This window comes from Pelodiscus sinensis, chromosome 1 (assembly GCF_049634645.1).
Source record: "Pelodiscus sinensis isolate JC-2024 chromosome 1, ASM4963464v1, whole genome shotgun sequence".
Classification (NCBI taxonomy): Eukaryota; Metazoa; Chordata; order Testudines; family Trionychidae; genus Pelodiscus; species Pelodiscus sinensis.
Window position 1 is genome coordinate 91,365,748 of NC_134711.1, and position 25,012 is coordinate 91,390,759.

Here is a 25,012-nt window from a genome sequence, read left to right on the forward strand (position 1 = left end):
TGTTTATATCCTCATACTACAGGAATAGCACCATAAAGAGGTGAAGTGATTTGCCTAAAATCAGACCGCAGGTCTGTTCTGTTCTACATAGATGTTTATACTGCACTTATCACTGTAGTATCTGAATGCCTTCCAGTAACACATTACTAGCATTAGTCATGTGGTGTTTCTCTCATCCTTTCCGCAGGGGAAAAGTATGTCCCACTGAATGTTCTGGTAGGGTTTTATATAGCCCCCCTCAGCTATATATTTCAGGCCCATAGACAGAAATTTCAGTGTGGGGGTGTGCTTTTTTTTTTTGTAAATGTGGACCGCAATTTTTTAAAATGTAAAGGAGTTCCAAAATAGTCATGCAATGAGTGTGCATAAGAGAGGTTAATGAAAACTTTCAGTGGAAACAGTGACTGGTAAAATGATTTTGTTATAACATACTAAAAATATATACAGTAATAAAGGTTTTATAGAAATTACCTTTTCGGATCATGGTGGGCAACACAGCTGCCATGCCCCCCCTTGGGTGTCTCTGCCTGCCGATCTCCCTGCTTGGTGAGGCCAGCACTGAGTGAGTGTGGTCATGGCTTCCAGATAGGGGTCGGGCATGTGCTGCTCCTTGTGGGTGCGGAGCACCATTCTCCTGGCCCTGCTGCACTGCACCAGTCCCACTTGCCCCCACAACACTGCACTCTCCTATCCCCCTAACAAAGTGGTTTTAAAATGTTTTGGCCCGTGGTCCACCTGGCTCAATGGAACCTTTCCGGGGACCACCAGTTGCTAATGGAAACTCGCTGCAGCTGGGGAGAATGGTTTAATTTAACCAGTAAGAAAGGAAATATTAATTTAAATTACTAAACAGATTAACTGCTTCAACTTTCTTATATTAGTCTATCAAACTTCATTTTAAATAAAGTGAAATATTAATTGATGGCCAATACAAAAGGTCCCCATGTTTTCTTTATTTATCGCAGGGGTGGGGAACCTTTTTTGGGCCTGGGGCCACTGACCAACAAAAAAAATCCGTTGGGGACCACACAAATGAGAAGCAAAAAAAACCTCCCCAATCCTCACTGATGTTGCCCCCAAGTGAGACACTCACTCCTCTGGCACTCCAAACCCACGGGGGAGGTACAGGAACAGGGAGGACTGAGGTTCAGGGCTTCCCATAGGCCAGGATTTAATCTTCTGGGGTTACAGAGTTAGTGGATTTTGTGGACACCCTAGGCTCTGGCTTTGAGACAGAAATGGGGGGCTTAGTGTGCAGGACAGGGCTGCCAGCAAGAGGAATGGAAATGCAGGATTTGGGTGGGAGGTAGAGTGCTGGAGGGGGTGAAGGTGAAAGGTATGGACGGGAGATAGGATGCAGAAGCAGGCTGGGAGTAGGGTGTCTGGCCAGGAGGACGGGGCAAGAGCAAAGGAGGGTGCAGGAGCAGGCTCAGGGTAGGGTGTCTTCAGGAGCAGACTGGGGATAGGTATCTAGTTGGGGGTAGGGTGTCTGGCTGTGGGAAGAGTGCAGAAGCAGGCTGTGGGCAGGTGTCTGGACAGGGGGGAGGGTGTCTGGCCAACGCAGAAGGTGCAGGAGCAGGGTGTGGGTAGGCATCTGGTCATAGGGGAGATGGCAGGAGTAGGAGAGGGTGCAAGAGCAGGCTGGAGGTAGGGTGTCTGGCCAGTGGGGAGGGAGCAGAAGCAGGGTGTGGGTAGGTATGTGGCCAGGGGAGAGGGAGCCAGGAGCAGGCTGGGGGTGCAGGGTCTTGGTGGGGTGGTGCATGAGAGGCTGGGAATGCGGGGGCAGGACATGAGGGGGTGGGGGGTACTTACTTGCCTTCACACTGCACTGCTCCTAGGTACCACCTCGCACTGTTTCCATTGGCCAGATTCTGGCCAATGGCAGCAGCGGGGAAAGCCAAACGGGAAGCTGGTGCTGACACTCCAACCTCATGGGAGGGAGGGCCAGGCTGGAGCACCAGCATGGGCTCTCCGCTGCAGGGGAAAGAAGGGGGGTTGAGCTCAAGCCACAGACTCACTGCCCTAACAGAGCCCCCTCATGCTTACTTGGGAGACTATGGGAGGATGCATGTGCACTCTTTGCACCTCCCAGCATACGGGCCTGTATATATATTAGAGCAGTGGTCTCCAACCTTTTTACACCCAAGATCACTTTTTAAGTCTCAGAACAGGAGAAGATCTACCGCCCCGCCCCTTCCTTGAAGCCCCGCCTCTTCATTGAAGTCCCACCCTCTCTATTCTCCTGTCCATCATTTGCTATCCCCAGCCCTTATACACTCTGTTAAACAGTTTATTTTTAAATTATGCAATATATAAAATTAAAATAACATGTTTATAGTTATGAAATAAATGGTCTGTTTTTAATTCATGCTATTTAAATGTCAAATGAAGCATTTACAATTATACATTTTATTCTCTGCTATTTTGTAAATCTAAAATCAAGTATTGATAATTATACAGGCAGTCCCCGGGTTACGTACAAAATAGCGACTGTAGGTTTGTTCTTAAGTTGAATTTGTATGTAAATCGGAACTGGTACATATTGTAGGGGAAACTCTAGCCAAACATTTCTCCAGAGCTCAGTTTTATTCTCCCACACCTCACTTCCCTCAGTCCTTTATTCTTAAGCTGAGGTGTCTGCTGAGAAAAGCCGCTCCACGTCTCCCTGGTCTGCTGAGGGGAAGCAGCTAGTGCGGGGTTGCCTCACCCCGTTTGTAAGTAGGGATCCTATGTAAGTCGGATCCATGTAACCTGGGGACTGCCTGTATATTTTTTCTTCCAATAACAAAGTCTCAGAGTGACACCTGTGACTGAACAGTATCTGCCAGTGTCTTGAAGTCTGGGTTGTAGTCTGAGATTGCTAGTCGTATACAGTCCATCAGATGGGCATCTGTGATCCTGCACTCAGCCTGGGAAGCTTTCTCCAGCACAGCTGGAGCTAGATGCAGCCTCCCTGGGCTGAGCGCAGGGCAGCCGGGCTGGAGGGAAGAGAAGTGGCTGTCCGGCCAGCTGGCCATGGCGCTCAGCCAGGGTGCACCAAGCTCCACGTGGGCAGGCGCAGAGGAGAAGCCGCCGATCGGCTGGAGCGCGGGGCAGCCTCTTTCAGCTGAAAGCCACAGTCAGCTGGCTGGGGTGTTTCAGCCCTCCCGACCTCCCAGCTCTCACCATTCCTCGCAGCTACTCACCTGTGTTGTTGCTCAGTGAGTAGCTGCTCCTCAAATGAGGAAATCTAATGTAAATGTACTACACAGGTGCACAGTTCAGAGAGGGCTCAAGAGCTACTCTTAGAGCCCCTGAGATCTACCGGTAGATCACGATCTACTGGTTGGTGACCATGGTATTAGAGAATGCAAGGTCAAAGAAATGCACCTTGCCCTTTGAGCAGGTGATGAGGTTTGTGATGGCCCTCAGAGTTCATTCCATGGACTGATCCCTAGAAAAGCTGTCTATTGCACAGACAAACCCTGAAGAAAGTGTGTGGTACTATATACTTTTGTTAGTCTGAGGTGCCACAGGACAACTTGCCATTTTTACCTTAGTTGTTGAAATTCCACTGTTGAACACTGGTGTTTGAATCATCCTGAACCTTTAGAGAGTCCTTTTGACATCTTGGCATATCTTGGAGCATATTGAAGATCTGAGACCTTAAACCTGATGTTCTGTGAAAAGCCAGGGTAGAGAGCTGGAGACAGGTGTGATGTGCTCACAGCTGCCTGTGTTGCTGAGATGATGCACTGTAATGTTCTATACTAGTGGGAGTTTCATAAGAGCTGGAGCTTCATGTCCAGATACATCACATCATTGTAGCCCAGCTGAGAGGTGACAAAATCGTGAACAGTCAAGGTTAAGCCATTGTGTGCCAGGATGGGATTAGTCTCCTGGCCAGTGGAGATTGTGGAAACCATTACATGCTTTTCATGGGCAGAACTGGGAACAGATCCCAGGTCTCCTAGCTCCCAGGCACAGTATTTCTTCATGTAAGGTCTGTCCTTTTTAAAAAAAAAGACTACCCTGCTCTAAAGCCTCCAGAGCTCAGCAATGCTGCTCCTGGGCTTGCAGGAAGGGAAAAACGGGGTGAGGCCACCCGCTCCCCATCCGCCTGATCCCCCTTCCATCCTCTGGCGCTTGTGACAGGAAACCAACCAGCGCATGGGCCCTCAGGCTGCTACAGACAAGGGTTCCTAGAAAGGGGGACTGCTGGGCTGGGCACCAACGGGAGAGAGGCAGCAGCCCGTGCACAGAGCGGGCGGGCGTGGAGGGGCTCTGGGCAGCCCAGTCCCTTCAGCCTCAAGGATCTAGTCAGCGCCAAATAGAGACCCGTAGGGAACAGCGAGCTAAGGCCGGGGATATATCTCACGCTCACGAACCACTTGGCGGCAGGAGGGACCCGGCTAGGCGCGCGCGCGCGCCCCGCGGGAGGGGAGGCCGCGCGCGCGCGCGCCTGGGAAAATGTTGCGCAGATTCTAAAATGGAACGTTGGCGGCGGCGAGATTGAGCGCGAGGGGGTGTGTGAGCGTGAGTAAGAACCGGGACCAGCCGCCGCCACCGCTGCCGCCTTCTTGCAGCCGGTTCCCTCCCGTAGCGGTACGGGGAGTAGCCGCCTCCACCTTCCCCCTGCATGGAGCTCTCTGCTATCGGGGAGCAGGTGTTTGCAGTGGAGAGTATCAGGAAGAAGCGCATCAGGAAGGTGAGGATATGGGGGGGAGGGGGAACAGCATCTAGTCCTCCACCTCTCCCTCCAGTGCTGCAAGCAGGGGGGCTCCAGAGCCTACCCCTCTTTCCCATTCGTGTACCACGCGGAAAGGGGCGCAGAAGCCCCTGCTCCCTTGTGCCCTTTCCAGCATATTCCAGCTGTAGGGGGTGTGGCGGACACGGGCATAATTTCGCACCCCATGCTGCAGGCATCTGTATGGGGGGCATCAATATGTACTTCACCCATGTCGAATGCGGGGGGTGGCGTGGTGATGGGCACTCGCACTGCTGCGAGCAGGGGTCGTGAAGGAGAATCATTGTCAAGCCCCTGTGCTGCAGGGTATGGGAATGTTTTTTCAGTTACCATGTTACAAGTAGAGCTGTATGGTGGGTGGGAGTCACCCACACCGCCTACTCCAACCTCCCAGAGACAGGACAGGTACCATTTTAGTGTATGCTGTTCCTTGAAGGAATGGAGAGAAGTGCTAGATACTAGATTTATAGGGGAAGAGGGTTCCTGCCTGCTCTTCTTCCCTTTTCCACCTTTGCAATTAGGTCCTCTTTTCCTTTCACCTCTTCCCCTTTATGAATAATGACCCATTCAAGAATCGTCCACCTTACCAAATTTCCTGAGTTCCCTCTCCCATCCTTTATGCTTGTGGATATAAGTTTCTTAAGTGTGACTCCTATCTCCAATTGGTTGATGATCTTAATTTGAAGTAAGGGTTCATTCATTTCTTTTTGGAAAAATGTGGGTGTGGAGAGAGAAGCACTGATGGAAATGGGAGAGATGCCTGCATGTTAACCTCTAACCTCCGCTACCTTAGACACTTATTTTTGACCATCTCTTGATTCTAGGGTGCTAAGAGATATTTGTGGTTTGAATGGGCACTGCTGTAGATGATGAGGTGATTGGAAAGGACATAGTGCAATGAATGCAAAATCAGTTTTGAAATGTTGATGTGGGACTCTGGAGAGATGATCAAATAGAAAAGCATGGCTTTGTGCTTAAATGATAGACATGGAAGTTGAAGTAGCTGATTTCCTGCTTCTGACATTGACTTTCAGTAACCTTGGGCAAGTTAATTTGTCCCAATTTTTTAAATTACCACTAATTGTGTGTACTGTTTTTGGAGGCTTTGGCTTTTTTATTTCCCACCGGGGTGTTGAATTCCCATTGATTTGAATTGAAATGATTGGTGCTCCGCACTTCTGAAATTCATGCCGAGGTGTGTCAACTTGGGGACCCAAAATCAGTGGATGCTCTTGCATGATCTCCTTTCCCCCTGCAAATCATTTGGTGTGTTAAATTTATCTTAATTTTTACATGTCCCGTCCCTGTAAGTATTTGTGTACCTGTATACGCCACACTTGAGGAAAAGTTGCAAGAGCAAAGTGGTGCTGTTGTTATTCAAAGATCATATCAATTATACGCACGCTCCTCAGGACTCTGGAACTGATTTCCATACTTTGCCATTTCTTCTCTCTCCACACCTCCATTAGTAAGTAAGTTGATACCCTTTAAATTCAGCTTTGAATTGCTGTTCAGGTAAAATGGTTGAGTGGCTTGGATGGTTGAGACAGTGTTTGGGCAAAGCATGCAGCAACTGGAAGGGGACATGCCAGAGAAGCATTTCATACCTTCTATAATCTTGTATTTCTTCAGATTTCTTATTGCTAACCCTCTCGATACTTGTTCCATTCCTGATGTGAGGTTTTTCTCCCATCATGTTTAGGCTGGCAGACTTCTTGTAGTGTTGCTTATGAGTTGTGTATCTGCGCACATGCGGGCTGCTTGTTGGAGGGTTGCTAGGGCTCCGCCTTCTAGTATATTAGTCACTTTGGAAGCACTTGCAAAACTGTGCTCCCTGATTGATAGTAGAGTCATTTGTGCATACTCCAAGTAGTCTCATGTTTGCTTGAGAAACCTATGGATTATTTAGTTTAATGAAGAAGAGTTTATTTTTTAAGGCTGGGAAGGGAAACAAGCTCTTCAGTTGTGCCATTGCCAGTGCAGACCAAAGGGCATTCTCTTGACATGGTTTTCCTCTTCCTGTAGTACCCATTTTGGGTTGCAGGGCTTACCTCTTTTTTTTTTTTTCTTTCCCCTCTCTGTCTAGGGTAAAGTAGAATACCTAGTGAAGTGGAAAGGATGGCCCCCAAAGTAAGTATCTCTGTTTTTTCTGCTTGTCAATAATGGCTTTGGCTGTATTTCTGTTCCCTGTGTTATTAATATATATTCTCTTGTACCTTTGTCCAAAAAGGAGAGCCCCAAACAAATTCCATGTACCCATAAATACTAGTGAAGCTGAAATATGGGCCCTTTATCCCTCAGTTGCCTATCTCTTTTTGTTACCCTCTTCCCTCTTAAACTGTCTATTTCTACTCCATTCAAGTAATCAGCAATTTAAATAGGAAAACTCAAAAGGAAATCCAGATGCTAGGGTTTAAGTGTTTCAGTAGGAGGTGTTCTTCCTTCCAAGTCAGTACTGAGAAGACCCCAGCATATTATTAGGAGGTGGGTTGGTAGATTACCTCTAGAAGTGCTTCCCTTTGGATAAGACACACATTGTGAGCACTGCTGCTTATTATTAAAGACCCCTCTTCATGGGAGAAGGGGCACTGACTCAGATTTACTGGTTATAGTCCAATTCAAGGGAATCTGTTGCCTTTTGAGGATTCTCACTATTTTCCTTTGGTTATAGCATATTTCTGTTCCTGTCCTAAATTATTTTAGTTTACAGTTACTTGAGTCTTCCCCAGAAGACTGTGCATTTCAATTGGGAGTGACTTTTCAGGCAGGGAACAATCTGTAAAATGCTGAGAGATGAAAGAGATTAGGTAAAATTATTACTATGTAAACTGTCTACTTAATAGAACTAGCTCCTCCTTAGTCCATATGGACATCTGTCTTCACTCTTCTATATACGGACCAGTGTTCAGATGGAAATATACTGCAAGTGCACATGCAGTCACATTAGAAAAGATGGGGAAAATAGATGTCCAGTGATACTAACAAATTCCTGCAATTGCAGGAAAATGACCGGCTAGGACAGGCCATCTAGATTCAGTGCTCCAAAAGAAGTTGAAACGTCCCCAAATGCCCTCTACCCTCTTTCTCTCCCCCCCCCCCCCCCCGCACTTCCTGAGTATGTGGGCACCCACGTGTGTATAGTTCCTATCTCTCTCTTTGGTGTGGTTAAGGGAGAGATTTTCTTCTGGCTATAAATTCTGTGATCAGTTTAACTCTGTGCTGTTCATTACCAGTCTCTGTATAATGCAGTTTAGCACCCTGGCCATTTTTCTGTGGGCCTGTTGACTTTCGAGTTAACTTTAGCTTTGTGTATTCAGACAGTCAGGTTGGGAATTATGTGTGCATTGCTAGAATCACAGAACGCTGGTGTTTGTCCCATGTTACTTTCCACAAGTACAGTCACTGCAGTGGTGCCTATTTAACTTCTGCTTGGTTGTCAGCCTGAAGGAATGGGTGGACTGAAGCTTGGTATAATATCTCTTCTGAAGGACAGTGCGGTACTTAATCTGCATTTGCCTTCTTTCTTCCCTTCCCTCAGACCTTGAGATCCCCAGTGAAACAAAATCCTAGCACAAGCAATCAAATCCTCGCAGCCTCCTGGCTCAGAGGCAAGAGAGGTCCTTGTTTTGAGAGATCATGTCAGCAAAACATGAAAATATCAAGCCCTGTTGATTGAAATCTCATTTTTGAAACCTGTTTTCACCACGGCTGCCGTTACTTAAAACCTAAATGCGTCAATTGTAAACTCTCTTCCTTCCTTTCACCGTGCCCTGTCCTTGATCTCTGAAAGCTCTGTACATCCAGAGATGTGCAGCATATATTTGTTTGCATCTTAACCTTCCTGAACATTCCTTTACCCATCTTAGTTTTGCCGATGTCCTTTTGGCTCTTTCTGATTTCCTTACCAGTTACTTAATTACTCCCACTATGGCTTTGATGGAAAAGGGTCAAGTGGTTCTCAAATTTTTGTATTAAGTGACCCCATTGACACAGCAAGCCACTATATGTGACCACTCCTATAAATTAAAAACACCTGACTAATATCTAACACTATTATAAAGGCTGGAGACAAAGAGTTTGGGGTGGAGGCTCACAGCTCACAACCCAATGTTCCCTCTAATCTTTTCTGTCTATGTGGAGAATACATTTTTATGTGCACCCAGGCATGTGTGAATGTGCACCACCAATAGAAACCCAAAACTTAGCGGAGGGTGGGGCTTAGATGGAAAAATAGTCACCTAATCCGCTGGACAGCATTTAAATTTCTCCTGAGTGGTTTACGGTGAACCCTGCTCATTACCCCCATCTAATAAACTCATGATCCCTGTTTGAGAATCCCAGGGTAAAAGGTCGGTATAAGCAGTGCATTTGCATCTTTCCTGTGCTTTTCACATACTCTTATCAAATTTCCCTCATTAATTTGCCACTCCTATCAAATCTCTGGGTTGCGCTGCTGCAGGCAGGGGTGTGAAGGGTTACAGATCTGACTCAGCCATACGCTTGTTTACAACTTGTTTGAGGTGGAGGGGGGAGTGGGGACGGAAGATCATGTGATCTGTGTTTTCCAGAGTGTGTGCTCTCTGCAGTTCTGCTGCTGCAGCCTGGACTGTGTGTGTGTATGTGTGTGTGGTGCAAATTGCACCATGTTTTTTTTATATATGCAGTGTTTTGCCACTGCAGTGAGCTGGGAGCTGAGCTGCAGAGGAAAAGGAAACACCCACCAGGTTTTTTGTAACAAATCTCTCTCCTCCTCTGCCTCCAGAAAAGGAATCCTCTGCCTGATTTCCCCCTCCCTTCTGCAAAAAAACAAATGCCCAATCTCTGGAAATGAGGAAAAGAAACCATCCTCTGCTCAAATAATATTTGGACTCTGCCAGCTTGCAGATACAGAGATTGCTGCAGGAGGCTTGGGTGAAAAAATGGGGGAGAATTGGTTAGAGGATATGAAAAGAGAGAGAAGGGTCAGTTACCAGGGAATAGTGAAGACCTGTCCTTAGCCTTGTGATCTGTCCGTAATCTTCTTGGAACCCCTGTGTTTCATACCTGTCCTTCTCCCTTGATGAGGAATCTACATTAGGGTTTCTAGAATCATCATTAGGAACCTCCTGTATCTTTTGGTACTTTTTTCTTCCTCGGGAGTGAATGTTCTAGAACCACATGCACAATCTACACCTGTTCATCCACAAGCCAGACTGTTCTGTAATAATTTGACTTGCTGCTTCCTGAGAACAAGTTTGTACAAGTACTGCTGCCCTGCTAGTGGTTTTGGGTACCACTTCTCTCTTCCCCTCAGGAATCTGAGCGTGTGCCCTGCTGCATGAGCAATAAACCTTTCTAGTCTAGAAAATAAATCACTGTGGAACATTTTGTTCTAGAGCTGTATTCTCCTCTGGGCTAGGTGAGGCATTCTAGACAAATATCAACCCCAGTCAAGCATGACCTTTGAGTAGTAACCCTTCCAGAATTGTTTCTCTTGCTTTTTTTTTTAAACTCTTCTATGCCCAAGCTCTTATCAGAAAGCACCTTTTAAAACTCTTCCCCATCGTTAAAGTGTTTCGTTGATACCACAGATACCTCACCTAACCCCCAGTTCCTGTCTCAGCTGCGTAAGTCAGGAACAAAACTGAAGACAGGCTGATGACCTTTCTGCTCTGCAAGGCTAGCTTTGTTTTCTGGGTGCTGAGTTCAGAAGTACTATTTCCAGACCTCTCCCATAACACCTGCTTATGTTAAACAGCTTCTGTGCTGCTGAAAACAATGTGCATGCATCCTTTTGTTCTTATCCCAAACTAGAACTGGTGTAAAAGCTAGTGTTGTCACCTCTAGGAGGAGTTAGGAAAATAAGAAATAGCAAAAAGGTTTGAAGGTTATCAGTCAATCTACTTTAGGTGCCAATCTAGGTGTCTTTAAAAAAAATCTGTAGTAAAAAAATCTATTCAGGTGTTTTAATCCTTTCAACATCTGTAATCTGAGAGCTGTTAAAAACATAGGTGAAGAAACATACTTCTTAGGACACTTGAGATTATTAGAGTCCTGTTTTCTTGAAAATCCCATCAGACCAGCCTGTTGCCTTAGTGATTAGTGCTCTGCCATGCTGGATTTGCTCCCCAAGTTGAGAGCATCATGGCAGAGCAGATTTGCTCAATCCTCAGTCGTGGGAGTAGTTTGATGCTTCTGCTGACATTAAGTCAGGTGGGCCAGTAGTGGTAAGCCCTTCCTATTATTTCGTGTGGGTGTTGGAGGGTTTGATTCAGGGGGTGCATGGGAAGTCCCCAAAGCTCTAAAAGTAGTGGGTCTGTTTCCCTGACTCCCCACTCATGAGAGTTATGTTCCAGGGCCTCAGCAACACCTGAAGCATCCCTTACAGAGAAGTTTCATTGAAAGAATTTTAAAATATATTCATTTTTATTTCTTTAGATACAGCACATGGGAGCCAGAAGATCACATCCTGGACCCTCGCCTGGTAGTGGCTTATGAAGAGAAGTAAGAGGGCTTGCTTTTCCCAACCCCCTCAGGCAAACTTAAAATTTAAAAAGTCCTGTATGCATAAAATGCATGCAGCATGGGCCCATGCTCTCCTGCCAACAGGCCTCAGTCGCCACCAAGGGTGGCCACTTCTGGGAATGTATGGTCCATTCTCTATCGTCCATTCAGCCCTGAAACTCTGCTGAGATAGGCAAGAAAAAAAGTCAGTGCCAGTCATTGCTCAGATGCTGCTGGAGAGCTATTGTGAATAACTTCCAGTCAGTGACCTAGAGGCCTAATGTCCCACCCTAGATCAACAGAGCTGTGAAGCTTCCCTTCAAAAAAGATTGTGTTTTACTCCCAAGAGAAGCTCCTCTGGGATTTTCTTCTCATTCATATGGTGGCCAGTGGAGTCTGGTGAAGGCATTAAGGGAACTAGCTAGGTACAGAGAGCAAAAGACCTAGTTGGGCATTGTGCTGTGTTCTGTATTGTGGTTTTGTTATCTTGTGTGTGTCTCTTTTCCCCTTGCAGAGAAGAAAGAGATCGTGCATCAGGATACAGGAAGAGAGGCCCGAAACCAAAGCGCCTCTTATTACAGGTAACCTTTCACTCTTCCTGGTGTGTCCTCTCCCATCCTTAGCCCTTCTGTTGTTGTGCTGTCTATAGATCTTCCAGGGTGGAGTTAGCTTTCTGTTTGCAATATTCTGTGCTAGGAAGAAAGGGTGGTGGATTTTAAACATAATTGCTAACACATTTTGAAATTCTATGTGGACAAGCAAGCTGCAGTTCTAACCCAGCTAGCGGATTGAGATTGAGGGCGTGCTTGCCCGCCATGCTGGGGTAGCCAGCTTTGTGTGGGGCGGGACTCAAAATAGCATGTTAACAGGTGCCAGTTTGGATGTTGCAGCAGTGGCAGAGAGTGGCTAGCCACCTATTACACACAGCACACTGTAGCTCTATGCCAGGGTTTTACAAAGTGTCAGATATCACAGTGTTAAACGCCTTTTTGTTCTGATGTGCACAAGTCCCCTTTCTTTGCTGCTTTAAGCTCTGAGAGGGGCACTGAGAGCATCTCCCTACTGGAGATTATCCCTATGTGAATAATAGGGGAAGTTTGGGCAGAACTCAGATATTCTGTTTTGTAAACAGCTCTCCAGTGAGGCTGGTGCCTTCATGTTAATGTTTATTTTCAGCAAAACTTAAGCTGTGCTGTAGCCCAGGTGGAGCTGGTCTGTTTGTAGCAGTTAAGGAATTAGAGGAGAGCAAGTGGGCTCCACAAGGCAGAAGTAGGGCAATTAGAGTTCTGCCATTAAAGAAATGCTGCTTTGTTGTGTGCTCACTGGATTCAAAGCAGGCCTTGGCCTTATGGAATGCCAAAGCCATTAATCACATGGAAGCAAAGTTCTAGCACCAATAACCATAATATGTCTGCCCACTGCTGTGCCATGGAGATAATTCTAGGAATTAGAGATAGGAAAGACTTATTGGCTCAACTAGCCTACCCTTTTTGTAAACCTCTCTGTGGTCGTCTTCTCCATTTTAAACATCCCAAGCACTAAAGCTTCCAACTTGTATTTATTTTTATTATGGTAGAGCCAAGAGGCTCCAGTCAAGATCAGGCCCTGTTTTGCTGGGCACTGGACAATCATCATATAGCGAGGGACCACCTTTTCCCTGGAGTCTTTATAGGACAGACAAAAGATAGGAGGGGAAATGGAGACACAGGGAGTAAATTGATAAGTCCAAGGTTACTTAGAAGATAAGTGGCAGACACAAGACTAGAACCAGGTTGCCTGACTCCTAGACCAATGCTCAGCAATGAACCAAGCTGTCTCAAGAGGAGACTATTCTGTACACTAATAGATCTTGCTGTTGGTATAACTGACTTAAGACATTCATCTCAAGCTTTCCCTCTGCTGAGTGACCTCACTGCGCAACTCTTCCCCTTCCTACGTGTTTGTACACCTGTAAATTCTCATCCCCCTTCCTCTTAGCATGATTCTGTTCCTGCAAAGGCACTGAAACACACAGGTGCTTTTGTTCTGTTACTCTGGGATGATTGGCCTTTCTCTTCCACTGCTCTTCACAGAGACTGTATGGTATGGACCTGAGGAGTGCCCACAAGGGAAAGGAGAAGCTCTGTTTCTCTCTATCTCGGCGATTTGGAGGAGGAGGGAGCAATTTGGCGGGGGCCAAACCAGGGCAGACAGAGCTATCGGAAAAGAGTGCGGGAGGTGTCCTACCATTCCCACTCCGGAAGCAGCGCAAGAACCAGAAATATCTCCGGCTCTCGCGGAAGAAGTTCCCACGCATGTCAAGCCTAGAGAGCCGTAACCACAGGCGTGAGTTCTTCTTGAAGGACTCAGTGGCGCTAGAGGCTAGGCAGACTCCCAATGACTGGGATGCTACGCAGCATGCTAGCAAAGAAGGTAAGGCCGGGAAACCCCATTTGACTCTGAATTCAGAGGCATTGGCATGATGCTCTGATTTTGTTTACCAGATATGCACTCACTCTTCCCCCTTGCCTACTGCATCCTGGGAGCATGGATTTGCGTTAGCTCGTTACAGTGTGTGCAAAAGCTGTTATTGGCCAAGTTGTCCCCAAACACCTCTGCAAGTTGTCTAGATGAATGACTCAGTTAATCTATCAGTTTGTTTCTGTGGTGTTGACACCTGTGTGTTTTTTATATTGGTGACCATCATCATCATATTGTAGTGTGTGTGAAAGCTGGTGCTGCTTTCCCAGAGAGCTGATACTCTGTCTGTTGCAGTGAGAAGCTCTGTGTCTTGCCATGTTCCAGCACACATTCCTCTCCCTCCCCCGATAAAGGGAACATAAAGGATAATCCTCTATCAGTGCCACATTGAGGCATGTGTGCAAATGTCATTGAGAACCCTCCCCCACCCAAATCCCTTTAATGTGTTCCATCACCAGATTTGAGGGTGGAATTCAAAGATCATTGGAACTTCATCAAATATCACAGGTTAAATAGGTTCAAGAAGTGGACAGCAGAGCTCCAGGAAAACTCCTGGAGCAGGGAAGGCTTGTGGCATCATAGGAATCACATCCCTTCGAGTCAATAGCAAACCACTAGCCCTGCAAAGCTGAAGCTTCTGAAGGTGGGGCCTTCGTGATGAGATGTAAAATGAAGTTTCTTATCACTTGTGGTTGCTAAGAAAATGGTAGCACTCCTGGTAGGTGTTATCCAAGTTAGAATTAGATGGGACCCAGGGGCTAATTGGGGTCTGGCAATCTAAATTTTCCCTTCTGGTTTCAATTGGAGAAAGTATTCACCTTCCTCTTTGTGATTGTGTAGTGTTACTAATGCAGAATGGTAGTCTTCCTGCATATTGATGGTGGGTGATGATCCTTAGCTGTGTCGTCTGTAAAGCAGTTTGGGATCTGAAGGATGAATGGTGCTAGAGAAATGTAAAACTATTTTTCTATTCTCCCCTCGACGTGTGCACATTCGGAATTCCGGTTAGTGTCTGGGTGAATGGACTCTTTCCGAGGTGAGAGTAGAGACACCTCAGGTATCTGAGACAGAAGCCAGGAAATGCCCAGTTAAGGGGTCCACATTCCATACCCAGGTGGGACAACAGGGTGCAGTACAGGTAAAGTAATAGAGAGGGGATGTTTTCCTCCCCTCTCCATATATTTTTGTGGCTCTCTTTGGGTGCGGGAATTTGTTCAATCTGTTCTTAAATTTCTTATGATGTGGGGAAGTGGAAGTGGGGGGTATTTGGGTCCTTCACTTTGAATGGCAGAGGTTAGGTGCTCCAGGGGAGAGTGGATGTTTTCAGCTTCTTTCCCTCGGTGGGGAGGGAGCGAAGAGGGAGACTCTTGTACCCTTTGGACCCCAAAGGAGCGGCATTGGTGGGCTTTGGAGAGAGTCACATCCAGCCCTTCCCTTGGCTGGATTGGTGGTACAATGGAGGAAAATCCTCCGTTTTAGTGCCCTCCTTAGACCCCAGGGAGTATGAAGTGTCTGGGACAAGCTTGGAAAATGAGTTGTGAGTGTTGTGGTTTTTGGTTGGTTTGGTTGTTTGATAGGGTGGGGGTTGACTTTACATTACAGTGAACACGTGCATGAGCTAGGACACCTGTGGGCTGAGATCCAGTTGCAAGATATTCCCCCTAAAGTGGAATATTGACTCCCATTTGCCAAGAGGGTGGGTAATGTATAATGAAAATTCTGATGGACCTGTAAGCGTGGTGGTACTGTTGGCCTGCAAAGTTGATTGTGTGTTTGTCAGTCGCTCTTCTTGCCACTTCCCCTTCTTTACCTCACCCTTCCAAGTCCCATTATCTTCCTATCCCTTCCCTCTACCCCTTAATTTCTGTGGTGGGTGTATGTGTTAGACACATATAGTGCCTTGGAGCATGTGCAAGCTTGGCACAGATTGATGTCACCCACCCGTAGCCAGCAAGGATGCTCCTCTTCTGTTTGCCCCTTATTCTTTTCCTAATGTGCTCTTATCCGCCTCTCCCTTTGCAGTAGGCGTGGATGCAGTTGATGGCAACCTCCCCTGGATCCCCACGCTGTCCCCCAGTGAAGTGACAGTGACAGACATCACGGCGAACTCCATTACCGTGACCTTCAGAGAAGCACAAGTGGCTGAGGGATTCTTCCGAGACCGAAGTGTGCAGCTCTGAATCTCCATTTTTAATGTTCCTAATCAAATTCTTTTGGGGTGGGGTAATTATTTCACTTTTAAAAAAATCCAAAATGTTTCTTTGAAAAATGTTTACAAAGGGTTTTTTTTTTTTTTTAAACTGAAGTCTCATAGATTTTTCTTTCCCCCCCTTCAGATACGCAAAAACAAAAGGCAATGTAGGGGTGCCTGTGTTTTTGTTTGTTACTATATATAACACACACTCTTGTCTGTTGTTGCTTTGTCTGTCTGAGAAACTGATACCCCCTTTCCGTGGCAAAGACTCCCCTTTTAGGGAATATTAAGAAATTTTTCCTTTATGTATTCCCTTTGCTGTATTAGTTCTGGCAGCTGAATTCAGGGTGAGAGAAGACACAAGGACGGAGAAGGGGTTGGACCTTTTGCTTGCTTCCCTGTTTTGCAGTTGTCCTTTGAGTGAAGATACTTTCTCGGGAAATCATCCTCCCCTTCTTCCTCCTCCCATCCAACTTCAGCAATGAGATGTAATAGACCCAATCACTTTGAGTGACTCAAGTCTGTTATAAGCTTTCTCCCTTCCTAATATTTTTTTTCCTGTGGCCTGGCACTGTGGTGCTTGTGGCAGTATTGCAGGTAACCCGCTTGCCTCGGAAGGTAGGAAGCTCCATTGAACATTATAATGGTTAGTGTAATTCTATGAAGACTGAAAGGATGTCTTCCCTCTCTGTGTGATCCACTGATCCTGTACACACATCTTTGTAACCTCCGAGCTGTGGCATATTAGCTATACATGCTCACTTTGGATTTCTGGGCCTTTAATAAAGGCAGCGCTGAAACTTAGTTGTACCCCCAAAGGTTAGTATAAACTAACAAAGAAGTACTCATTCTTCCTTATCCAGAGACCTTCCTAGAAGTTTTCTGTCTAACTAGAGCCCTTCTCTGATCTAGAAATATGGCAAGGGGAAGGTATTAGTGTGTAACCCTGCAGTGAGGAATGAGGATCCCCTTTGCTGAAAACCAAATCCAGAATGGATATCAGTAGTGTCCTGAAAATGCTTTAGTAAAAAGGGATGGCTCTCTTCTTGGGGATCACCAAAGAATTGAAACACTGCCTGGCAGTGCTGGAAATCCAGAGACAGCAGCAGTAGCCTAGTGCATGAGAATCCGGCAGTGAAACTGGACGTGAGCTGGTCAGTTTCTGCTTCTAGATAGTGTGGAGTTTTTTCCCCACCTCATATCAAATGTAAAGAGCAAAATGGCTGGGAGGAGCCTTCTAGACTTCTAACAGTTTTAAACTTTTAAAATTTATCTTCTAATGTGATAAGGGTTCTCGGATTGAGTACCCTATTTATATTTTCCCTTTTCAACTTCCATCTCCTTACAGTATCTGTGACACCCCGTCCTTATTTTTGTCCTTTTACTCAGTGACCATACCTTTGGAAGTGTTTAAAAAGTTTTGCTGAGGAAAGCTACCTGTCGTTCAATAGACTCTTCCTAATGTTGCACTTACAAATATCTGGAGACTTGTGCCGGATTCTACTTGTGATGTCTTGGGGTTTCTAAGAATTGCCGTATTTTCAAAGTTGATAGTTCAGCATCTGTTCATGCATACTCTCTTCCTTCTTTAATTTAAACTTATTTAAAGAAGTTAAATCTCTCTCTCCCTATGGAAAGCAAGAAGGGGGAGTTAGACCCTCAAGGGGGAATTGTGGGGCTATATGCTGCAGTACAGCTCTGGCTCTTTTACTTCTACCCTGCAAAAAATGACTGGTGGTTTTATGCTATCTGAACCCTCTTTCCTACAGAGCTGAAGCTAAGTGTCAATGGAAAAAGCTCTTATCCTGGAGAGCTTAGCTTCAGGCCTGCAGAATTTAGGAGTTCTGCAACACTGATGCACTGGGTCCTCCAAACATTTGCTTTTTATAAAGCTCTTGGATTGCCCCTAAGCTTTCTTAAAAAGCATACTTTACCTTTAATAGGTGGTAGCTGCTAATAGGATGAGACTGCCTTCCACTAGGTCATGGCACTTGCAGGGTGGATTGAAACACCCTAAATTTTGGGTGTCTCACTGAAAATATTTTTGTCCCTCAAAATAAACAAAATGGAGGATGCAGCAGATTGCTCCAGCTCCAAGATGTTATAAGTGAGGAATATTGAGAGGGAGGTGGAATCTGAGTTGATTATTTTTAATGATGAGAGTAGGCATCAGAGGAGAAGCGCTGAATCCTTTTTTAAAAAAACAAACAAAAAAACCGGGTGCAACCCATGAGATAAACATAGACTCAGGACAAAGTATGTCAGACATGGTTGCCTAGAGTTAGGTTCCTTAATGCATATATAGTCACCTACATGGAAATAACCTCTTTTCCCCATTACTTTATTCAAAAAGGCACTGAGGATCAGGGATGTGAATGATTAGTCGACAGGCTAGTCAACTAGTCACTCCCCCTTCCCCCTTGCTGCCTCTATCAGAAAGAGGCAGCGAGGAAGGGGCGCTTCAAAGCAGCAGCGCCGTGTGGAGCCTGGGGCCAGACCCCAGGTTCCACATGGTGCTGCCCTTTGAAATGCAACATGCATCCCGGGGCCACCTGGTCCAGGAGGCCCGGGCTGCATGCTGCATTGTCAAAGCAGCAGCGCCACGTGAAGCCTGGGGTCAGCTGGGGACTCTCCCACTGACTGTGCGCTCCATGAAGTGATGATGCTTTGAAACATCGTGTGGAACCTGATGCTGTGCTACCCACAGTGTTTCAAAGCAGCAGCACTGCATGGAGCCCGGGGTCAGCAGGGCACTCAAGCAGTCTGCCACGGGGAGCATGGGGCCAGCAAGGGACTACTTGAGTCTCCTGCTGGCCCCATGCTCCCTGCAGTGCTTTTGCTTTTGAAATACACTTCAAAGGCAGAAGCGTCCTTATCGACTAATCAAAATTTTACATCCCTACTGAGCACCTGTATCTCCCAATGACTTCCTTGAAAGTTGCAGGTGCACAGCGTGTCTGAAATCAGGGCGTCTTTGATCCAGGTGACTACAGATTTTGAAGATTAATCATAGCCACTTGAGTTTAAAGAACTTGCATCACAATTTATCATTCCAAACCTTTGTAGGATCTAGAAGAATGGTTGTAACTTTTTCTGTTCTATATGGGTATGGCTGCCTATGCACTTTCTCCAGTTTTAGTCCAGAAATATTGCAAGCAGAACTCGTGTGTGGATGTTTCTCACCTTGGCCAAAATCTGGAAAGCTGCAGAAATTTGTAAAGGCAAGCAAAAGGCTTCTCTCACAAGACTTATGTTCTGCTTTTCTCTTTCCTTGTTACCTTCTATGCACCCACTAAGATTTTCCAGACCAAAGAATTCTGTCTTGACATTAATTTTCTTTGAATAACACTGTTTTTGCAAATTTAACTGTAAGTGGAAGCTTTGGAGCTGTTGCAAACAGCATTCACCCACTGCTTCATTTTTAACCCTTTTGTAGATGTTTACTTGTATTGCTTCTAATGACTAACTTCCTCTCCTGACCTAAAATGATTAAGGAGATGTCTTAGCCATAGTACTTTATGCCCAAGTCAGAGCGGGTAGGGTGGGGGGCTGTTAATCCATTTCCTGTTGAGATGCAGAACCTTGCTGATATGTGGATTGACTTTCTCTTGGGCGTGAAGAGAACAAGGGGGGGAGGATGTTTTGTGGTAGGAAACTAAGCATGTATTTTATCCATTATGACACATCCTTAGCAAGGTTCGCCGATTTTAAAAATCAATCTTACTCTTCACAGAATGGTTTTATTGTTTTTAATCTCGTTAAAGTGCAGTTCTCTTCTCAAAAGGGGCTGGAGAAATCTTGGTGTGGGCTCCAAGGTGGTGGAATGTTAATGATTTTCAAATCAGATGTTCTCAGTTTACAAGTGCAAAGTTTCTTACTGCAAACTCAGCTTGGAATCTGAAAGTCATATGGGGGCATTGTTGGCTATTGTCACAAAAATCAAAGGTTCTGTGATGGGAGCTTCACGAGCTATTATGGCTGATGCAAAAAACAAAATAGGGTCCAGTTGGAGTTTAATATTTGAAAGATGAGCCAGAATAGAATCCAACTATCTCCCCTATAGTTCTGTTGACTGCAAGGTGGAAACTTCAGCCAGCAGAATTACTCAAGGGACCTGCATTTTGTTTAAGAACAGAACTGCATTGTAAGAACTTGCTGGCAGTTCTTAGGGCAGGCAATGCTTGTTTCATGCATCTGTTCATAATGGTCTTTTATGTTTGGTTTGTATCATGGCCACACTTAGAGGTCCCAATCTCATTGGGACTCTTTTGTGCTAGGCTCAGTACAAACACTTATTGAAAACAGCTTTTTCCTTCCCCCCAATTCCTTTTATCCCCACCCCGAATATTATTGATTCCACAGAGTACCAAGCATAAGTGAGTAGTGGTATCTTTAAAGTACATCTACACTGCAAAAAACAATCTCCCAGAATCATATCTCAGATCCCAGGTCAACTAACTTGGGCTCCCATGATAGGGCTAAAAATACCCATGTAGAAGTTCCCATGCCTAGCCAAGCAGAAATATTTACCGAGCTATTTTTAGCCCCTTTGTGTGATCCCAAGTCCGTTGACCCAGGCTCTGAAACTTCTTGCTCCAGGTCTTTGTTTCACAGTGTAGACCTCCCATTAGTAGATCTGTGTCTTCAGCACACCCCTTATTCCCCTGAAACGGCTTGAGCCCTGGATGTGCCCAGTCCCATTTTGTTTTCAAGGGCAGACAGGATATTGTGGGAACACCCAGATGCAGTTCCTTTTGCCAAAATAAACCCAAGTCTGCCAGGAAAGTGACCCTGACTAAGTCAGAGCCTCAGACAGAAACGAGCATGTGATTAACATATCAGAACAGGGTGTTTTTTGTTTTGTAGTTAATGTTGTGAAACTGTCCGGAAAGATTCTTCTGGTGTGTTTGATTGAATGTGTGAACTTGGTTTTGACCTCATGGGGGCCCCTGGCCCCAATAAGCTTCCTGCTCTACCCTAGCCCCATGCTTAGTAGTGTGTTTGACAGTTTAACTGGAATAGAGAGAGTGGCCTCATGTTGGCTGAAAAATAGGCAGGCTGCTAATAGGAGATAATGCAAACACCACAACAAAGATTGGGGTGAAGAAACAGGGCTGATGGCTGCAGGCAGTAGCCTACAGTTGATGGTTAAAGCGGGGCCCCTTTGCTGAACTATAACTTCATGCTTTTGAACCAGGAATGAAGCAAACCTCCTTTCTAAAAAGTGTGACACTTTTTTCCTTCTGCTCCTATTTTGTGTACTTGTTCCTACAGCATAGGATGGAGGGTGGAAAGTTCCAGTGAATGGCACAACTACCTTGTAAGGTCCAGCATTGCGTGGGCTCCAGAGTTGTGCTGGATCTGTGTTATCATATCCCCATTGTCAGTAAGAATGTTGTTAGACTGTTCAGGATGGACCATTGGGGGACAGTGCCAGTTGTTTCAGGAAGAGGAGTGCAATGCGATGCAGGGAGTATTCACTGACTTGTGAGGCCCTTCCAGGGTTTGCATCATGTTAATCCTTCCCATGAATAAAATCAGATGACCAAGTGACAAACTTATTTTGTTGTTGGAGGCTAACTTCTGCTCCCATCCTTTGTAAATCCCAATTCTGAGTCTTGACAGTCACTAATGGCTTCATTCAACTGGCCAGTTTCTTCTGTGCACTCCACACTGGCCTGTCGTAGCTGTTGGTTTTGCCACGGATGTGTTCTCTTACTTCCTCTTGAGTGAAAAGATAAGCATATTATATGCATGGGGGGGAGGGAGTAATTTGGAGATGGAATATGTCTCTGTGCATTTGAATACACTGGCTGCACTGAATAATCTTCCTATCTCTTCGCTTCCTTCTCCCCCTTAGGACTTCATGGCCCTGCATCAATCAGCATTTTAGAAGAATTAACTGGCACTCCTCTGTGTGCTCTGAATGGTTATTGAGTAGGTGAGCATGTGTGGAGAGAGCCATTTGCTTCTGTGTTCAGTAGCTGGATGAGGGAAAGCAGAGATTTCTGAATACGCAGTGGCTTCTGGATGATCAGAAGTAGCACAGAGCAACTGAGCCCAGTAATGGAAGCTGCTAGTGGCTAGCAAGTGAATGGGTGACACAATTACTGTGTTTGCCAAATGGGATGGATAGACATCTTATGCTCAAAGGGTTGGCTGCTTTTATTAATTGTGGGCCACTTGTTAACCTGCCTGTCTTTTTAAAGATGATGCATTCTCTCCTCTCACAACTATGTGGGTGTTGGAGGTGCCTGATTGACATATTGGGCTGGAAGGGGGACACTGAGTGTCTCTCAAAAACCTGACCTCTTAAAATCTATCTGTTCTGTATAATTTTATTGCCAACAGTAGGAGAGGGATGACTGGGATTAGAGAGTTTGGGGGAAGGAGGTGTTAACCAGAAAGGTGGAAGTAGCACCAAAAATTCTTTGAAATCTGTAAAAATGTTAGTCTGCTTTTTGGCTTTTCTTAAGTCAAGGCCTAAGAATGTCTGAAGCACTTTGAAGATGCAAAGAAAGCACTAGGAGCGCTGAGTACTCTTTTATTGCTTCTTTTGAAAAGTGGCATTGGAAAAGGGAAAGATGTATCCATTTTAGGCCATGGACTATTCCTTATCTCCTTTCCACATCTGCCATTGAGCCCTTTGCATCCCTTCGATGACTTCTAGGGTGGGTTTGCCATTCCGGGCTTGCCAGGTGAACAAAGGCTCAATGAAGACAGAGAGGAGACTTTAAAACTCCGCATCCACCTTCAAAAAAAAAAAAAAAAAAAAACCCTCCACGCACACTCTCAAATTTTTCCCCTGTCACTTGCTGGACATAGGGGAATAATTAGACTCTGTTCCTGTGTTAAGGGATTGTTTGTTTTGTTCAACAGAAGTAGTCCCAGTGTTTAGAGAGAGCTGAGATGTGATCCAATAAGTTTCTTCCATCTCTCGTTTTGGAGACATCTTTTTATTTCCTTTTTCCTGACAAATTGCACTTTAATAGCTTATTGGGGATGGGAAGCATATGTAATTCTTTGGGATAGGGGCAACCCCAACAGCTGTTTTCAGTGGCTGCTGGACTCTTCCAGTGGGTTATTGTCTCATCTCATGTCCAATAGCACAGGCACAAAGGAACTTTTTATTATCAGTTTAGGCTTAAAGAAAAACCTGAGTATTTTAGCTAGCTATATAGGGAGTTTTACTTAGTAACAGGCATCTGTGTTTAGAGGAACCCCAATCCTCCTGCTGTCATTTCAGCACTGATCTTCTCTCCCATGCTCCTCCACTGCTTGATTTGGGTTCTTCTAAGACTACAATATGACTTTTCTGCATATTTTTATATTTGTTTCCCACAAGGAGTGAGATTGGGGAAGGCTATTTTATTTTTAATTCTTTGCATGATAGAGCACCTGAGTCTTTGCACAAGAAAGCTTCCTTTGCACAGAATGAGCTTCTAGCTTTTGTACAGACTAATTGAATGTATTTGGGCAGAGGGGGCTGAGGGAACGAATCAATTCCAAACAAACAAAAATAACACCCCCGAAGTATAATGCCTTTTTCTGAGTGAGTGCTTGTTGTAAATGGAGATTGTAATACAAATAGGAGGACAGGTCTAGTTACAATTTGATGCAAAGTGTGGTTTTATTTTTGTACTGATATGGATAAGAGACTGTACAGCATCTATTTATTTAGATGATTTATGTGGTAAATGTTGCAAACAAAATTATTAAAAATATTAAATATGAGAACTGACATTTAACTAATGGCCTGTTTCTGTGTTGTCATTTTCTCCCTAAATTATACAACTCCTTTCTTTCTCTGCTGATCTCTTGGCTAGAGTTGCCAGGTGTCCGGTATTGACCTGGACAGTCCAGTATTTTCGCCTCCTGTCTGGTTTTAAAAAAAATCAGAAAATACCGGACATCTAAAATGTCTGGCATTTTCTGATTTATTTCCGCTCCTCCCCCCTCCCCCGGCCAGGAGGTGAAAATACCGGACATCTGGCAACCCTATGACACACTCGGCAACTGAGCCCGGCCCCTGACAACCCCAGCCCTCTGACCTCCAGACCCACTGATTCTGCAGGGAAGCTGCATTCTGGCTTGATCAAGAAAACAAAATGGCTGCCGGCAAAAAGCCTAAAGACCAAGGTGCCTTCCCTAGGTCTTAGTGCTCAACTCTGTTCCTATCCCTATTCTGACTCTGCACACACTCTGAAAGGGGCCATGCTGGGTTTTTTTTTTCCCCTCTCAACTTTGGTCTCCCCTCCCCCCCTTTTTTTTTCCCCCCTTCAACATAATTTTTTCCCCAGTGTGGGTTGTTTTTGGGGGTGGGGGGCTTCAGTATTTGTGGTTAAACCATCTGGCAACCCTACTCTTGGCCTATGGGATAAATGTGCAGTAGTTCTATTGGCTTAGGAGGATGGAAATCATGTGTGTATGATGAACAGAGACGTTTAATGAGGGCAATAAGGACACTTTCTGACAAGTTCCCTTATTGGACCATCTCAAGCAGATTAGGTGTTTTTATTTATTTTAAATATGGAAAGTTAGTTTTAGCTGTATACAGAAAAACCCTTAACACAAGTGGATCAGTATAAAAGGCAAAGCCATCCTATGTTTGCCTGAATATTTTCAAAAACTTCCATAAATAGCAGCAGTCTCCTAACTAAAATGGCATTGTTGCCAGATAGTGGCAATGCAGGGTTGAACTGATCTATTTAACCAGGGGAGCTGACAGCCTCTGGGAGACCCTGGGTAAGGTGTGTGAGTGTGGGTGGGGGAGAAGGACTGTGTCTGTGCTCTAAAAGGGTTGAGGCCTTGAGTAGAAGGGGCGGGTCTGGGATAGCCAGCCCTCCACATGGCCCAGACTGCAGCTTGTCCTCAGTGTGGCTGTGACTTAATTGGCCTGGGGCTCCAGCCACCATTGTTTCTGCAGTAGCGACAGTGGTCGGGAGCCCCAGGCCCCTTTGAATTGCCAGGCCCTGGGACAAATGCCCCCTTCTCCTCCTCACCCCCATTGGCAGGCATGTATTTAACCACTTGCTTGCTGTCATCACTGCCATAAAGCAAAAAGATGATGGGGAATTATAGACCAGTTAGCTTAATTTCAGTACTTGGAAAGAAAATAGAACAAATGGTTACAATACATAAGCACATAA

At 45.4% G+C, this 25,012-nt stretch overlaps 1 protein-coding gene across 3 annotated transcripts; it reads left to right on the forward strand.

Moving 5' to 3' along the window:
* Positions 1-4,398: 4,398 nt before the first annotated feature.
* CBX7 (chromobox 7) lies at positions 4,399-23,611 on the forward strand. Of its 3 annotated transcripts, none has more exons than XM_025185220.2 (6): positions 4,399-4,687; positions 6,813-6,856; positions 11,144-11,209; positions 11,724-11,790; positions 13,282-13,621; positions 15,695-23,611. In XM_025185220.2, exons 1-6 carry the CDS (start codon positions 4,619-4,621, stop codon positions 15,847-15,849), a joined length of 741 nt encoding a protein of 246 aa, XP_025041005.1. In that variant the 5' UTR covers positions 4,399-4,618; the 3' UTR covers positions 15,850-23,611. The 3 variants fall into 3 exon arrangements, 2 of the variants coding, with proteins under 2 accessions (XP_025041005.1, XP_006111596.1); XR_012905999.1 differs by having other exon boundaries at positions 4,404-4,687; positions 13,282-14,807; positions 15,692-15,827; XM_006111534.4 differs by having other exon boundaries at positions 4,407-4,687; positions 15,692-23,611.
* Positions 23,612-25,012: the final 1,401 nt, after the last annotated feature.

Coding starts and splice junctions, on each gene's coding strand:
- CBX7 (XM_006111534.4), top strand. CDS start 4,619: ATGGAGCTCTCTGCTATCGGGGAGCAGGTGTTTGCAGTGGAGAGTATC. Junction 6,857..11,143: donor TGGAAAGGATGGCCCCCAAA/GTAAGTATCTCT, acceptor TTATTTCTTTAG/ATACAGCACATGGGAGCCAG. Junction 11,210..11,723: donor GTAGTGGCTTATGAAGAGAA/GTAAGAGGGCTT, acceptor TTCCCCTTGCAG/AGAAGAAAGAGATCGTGCAT.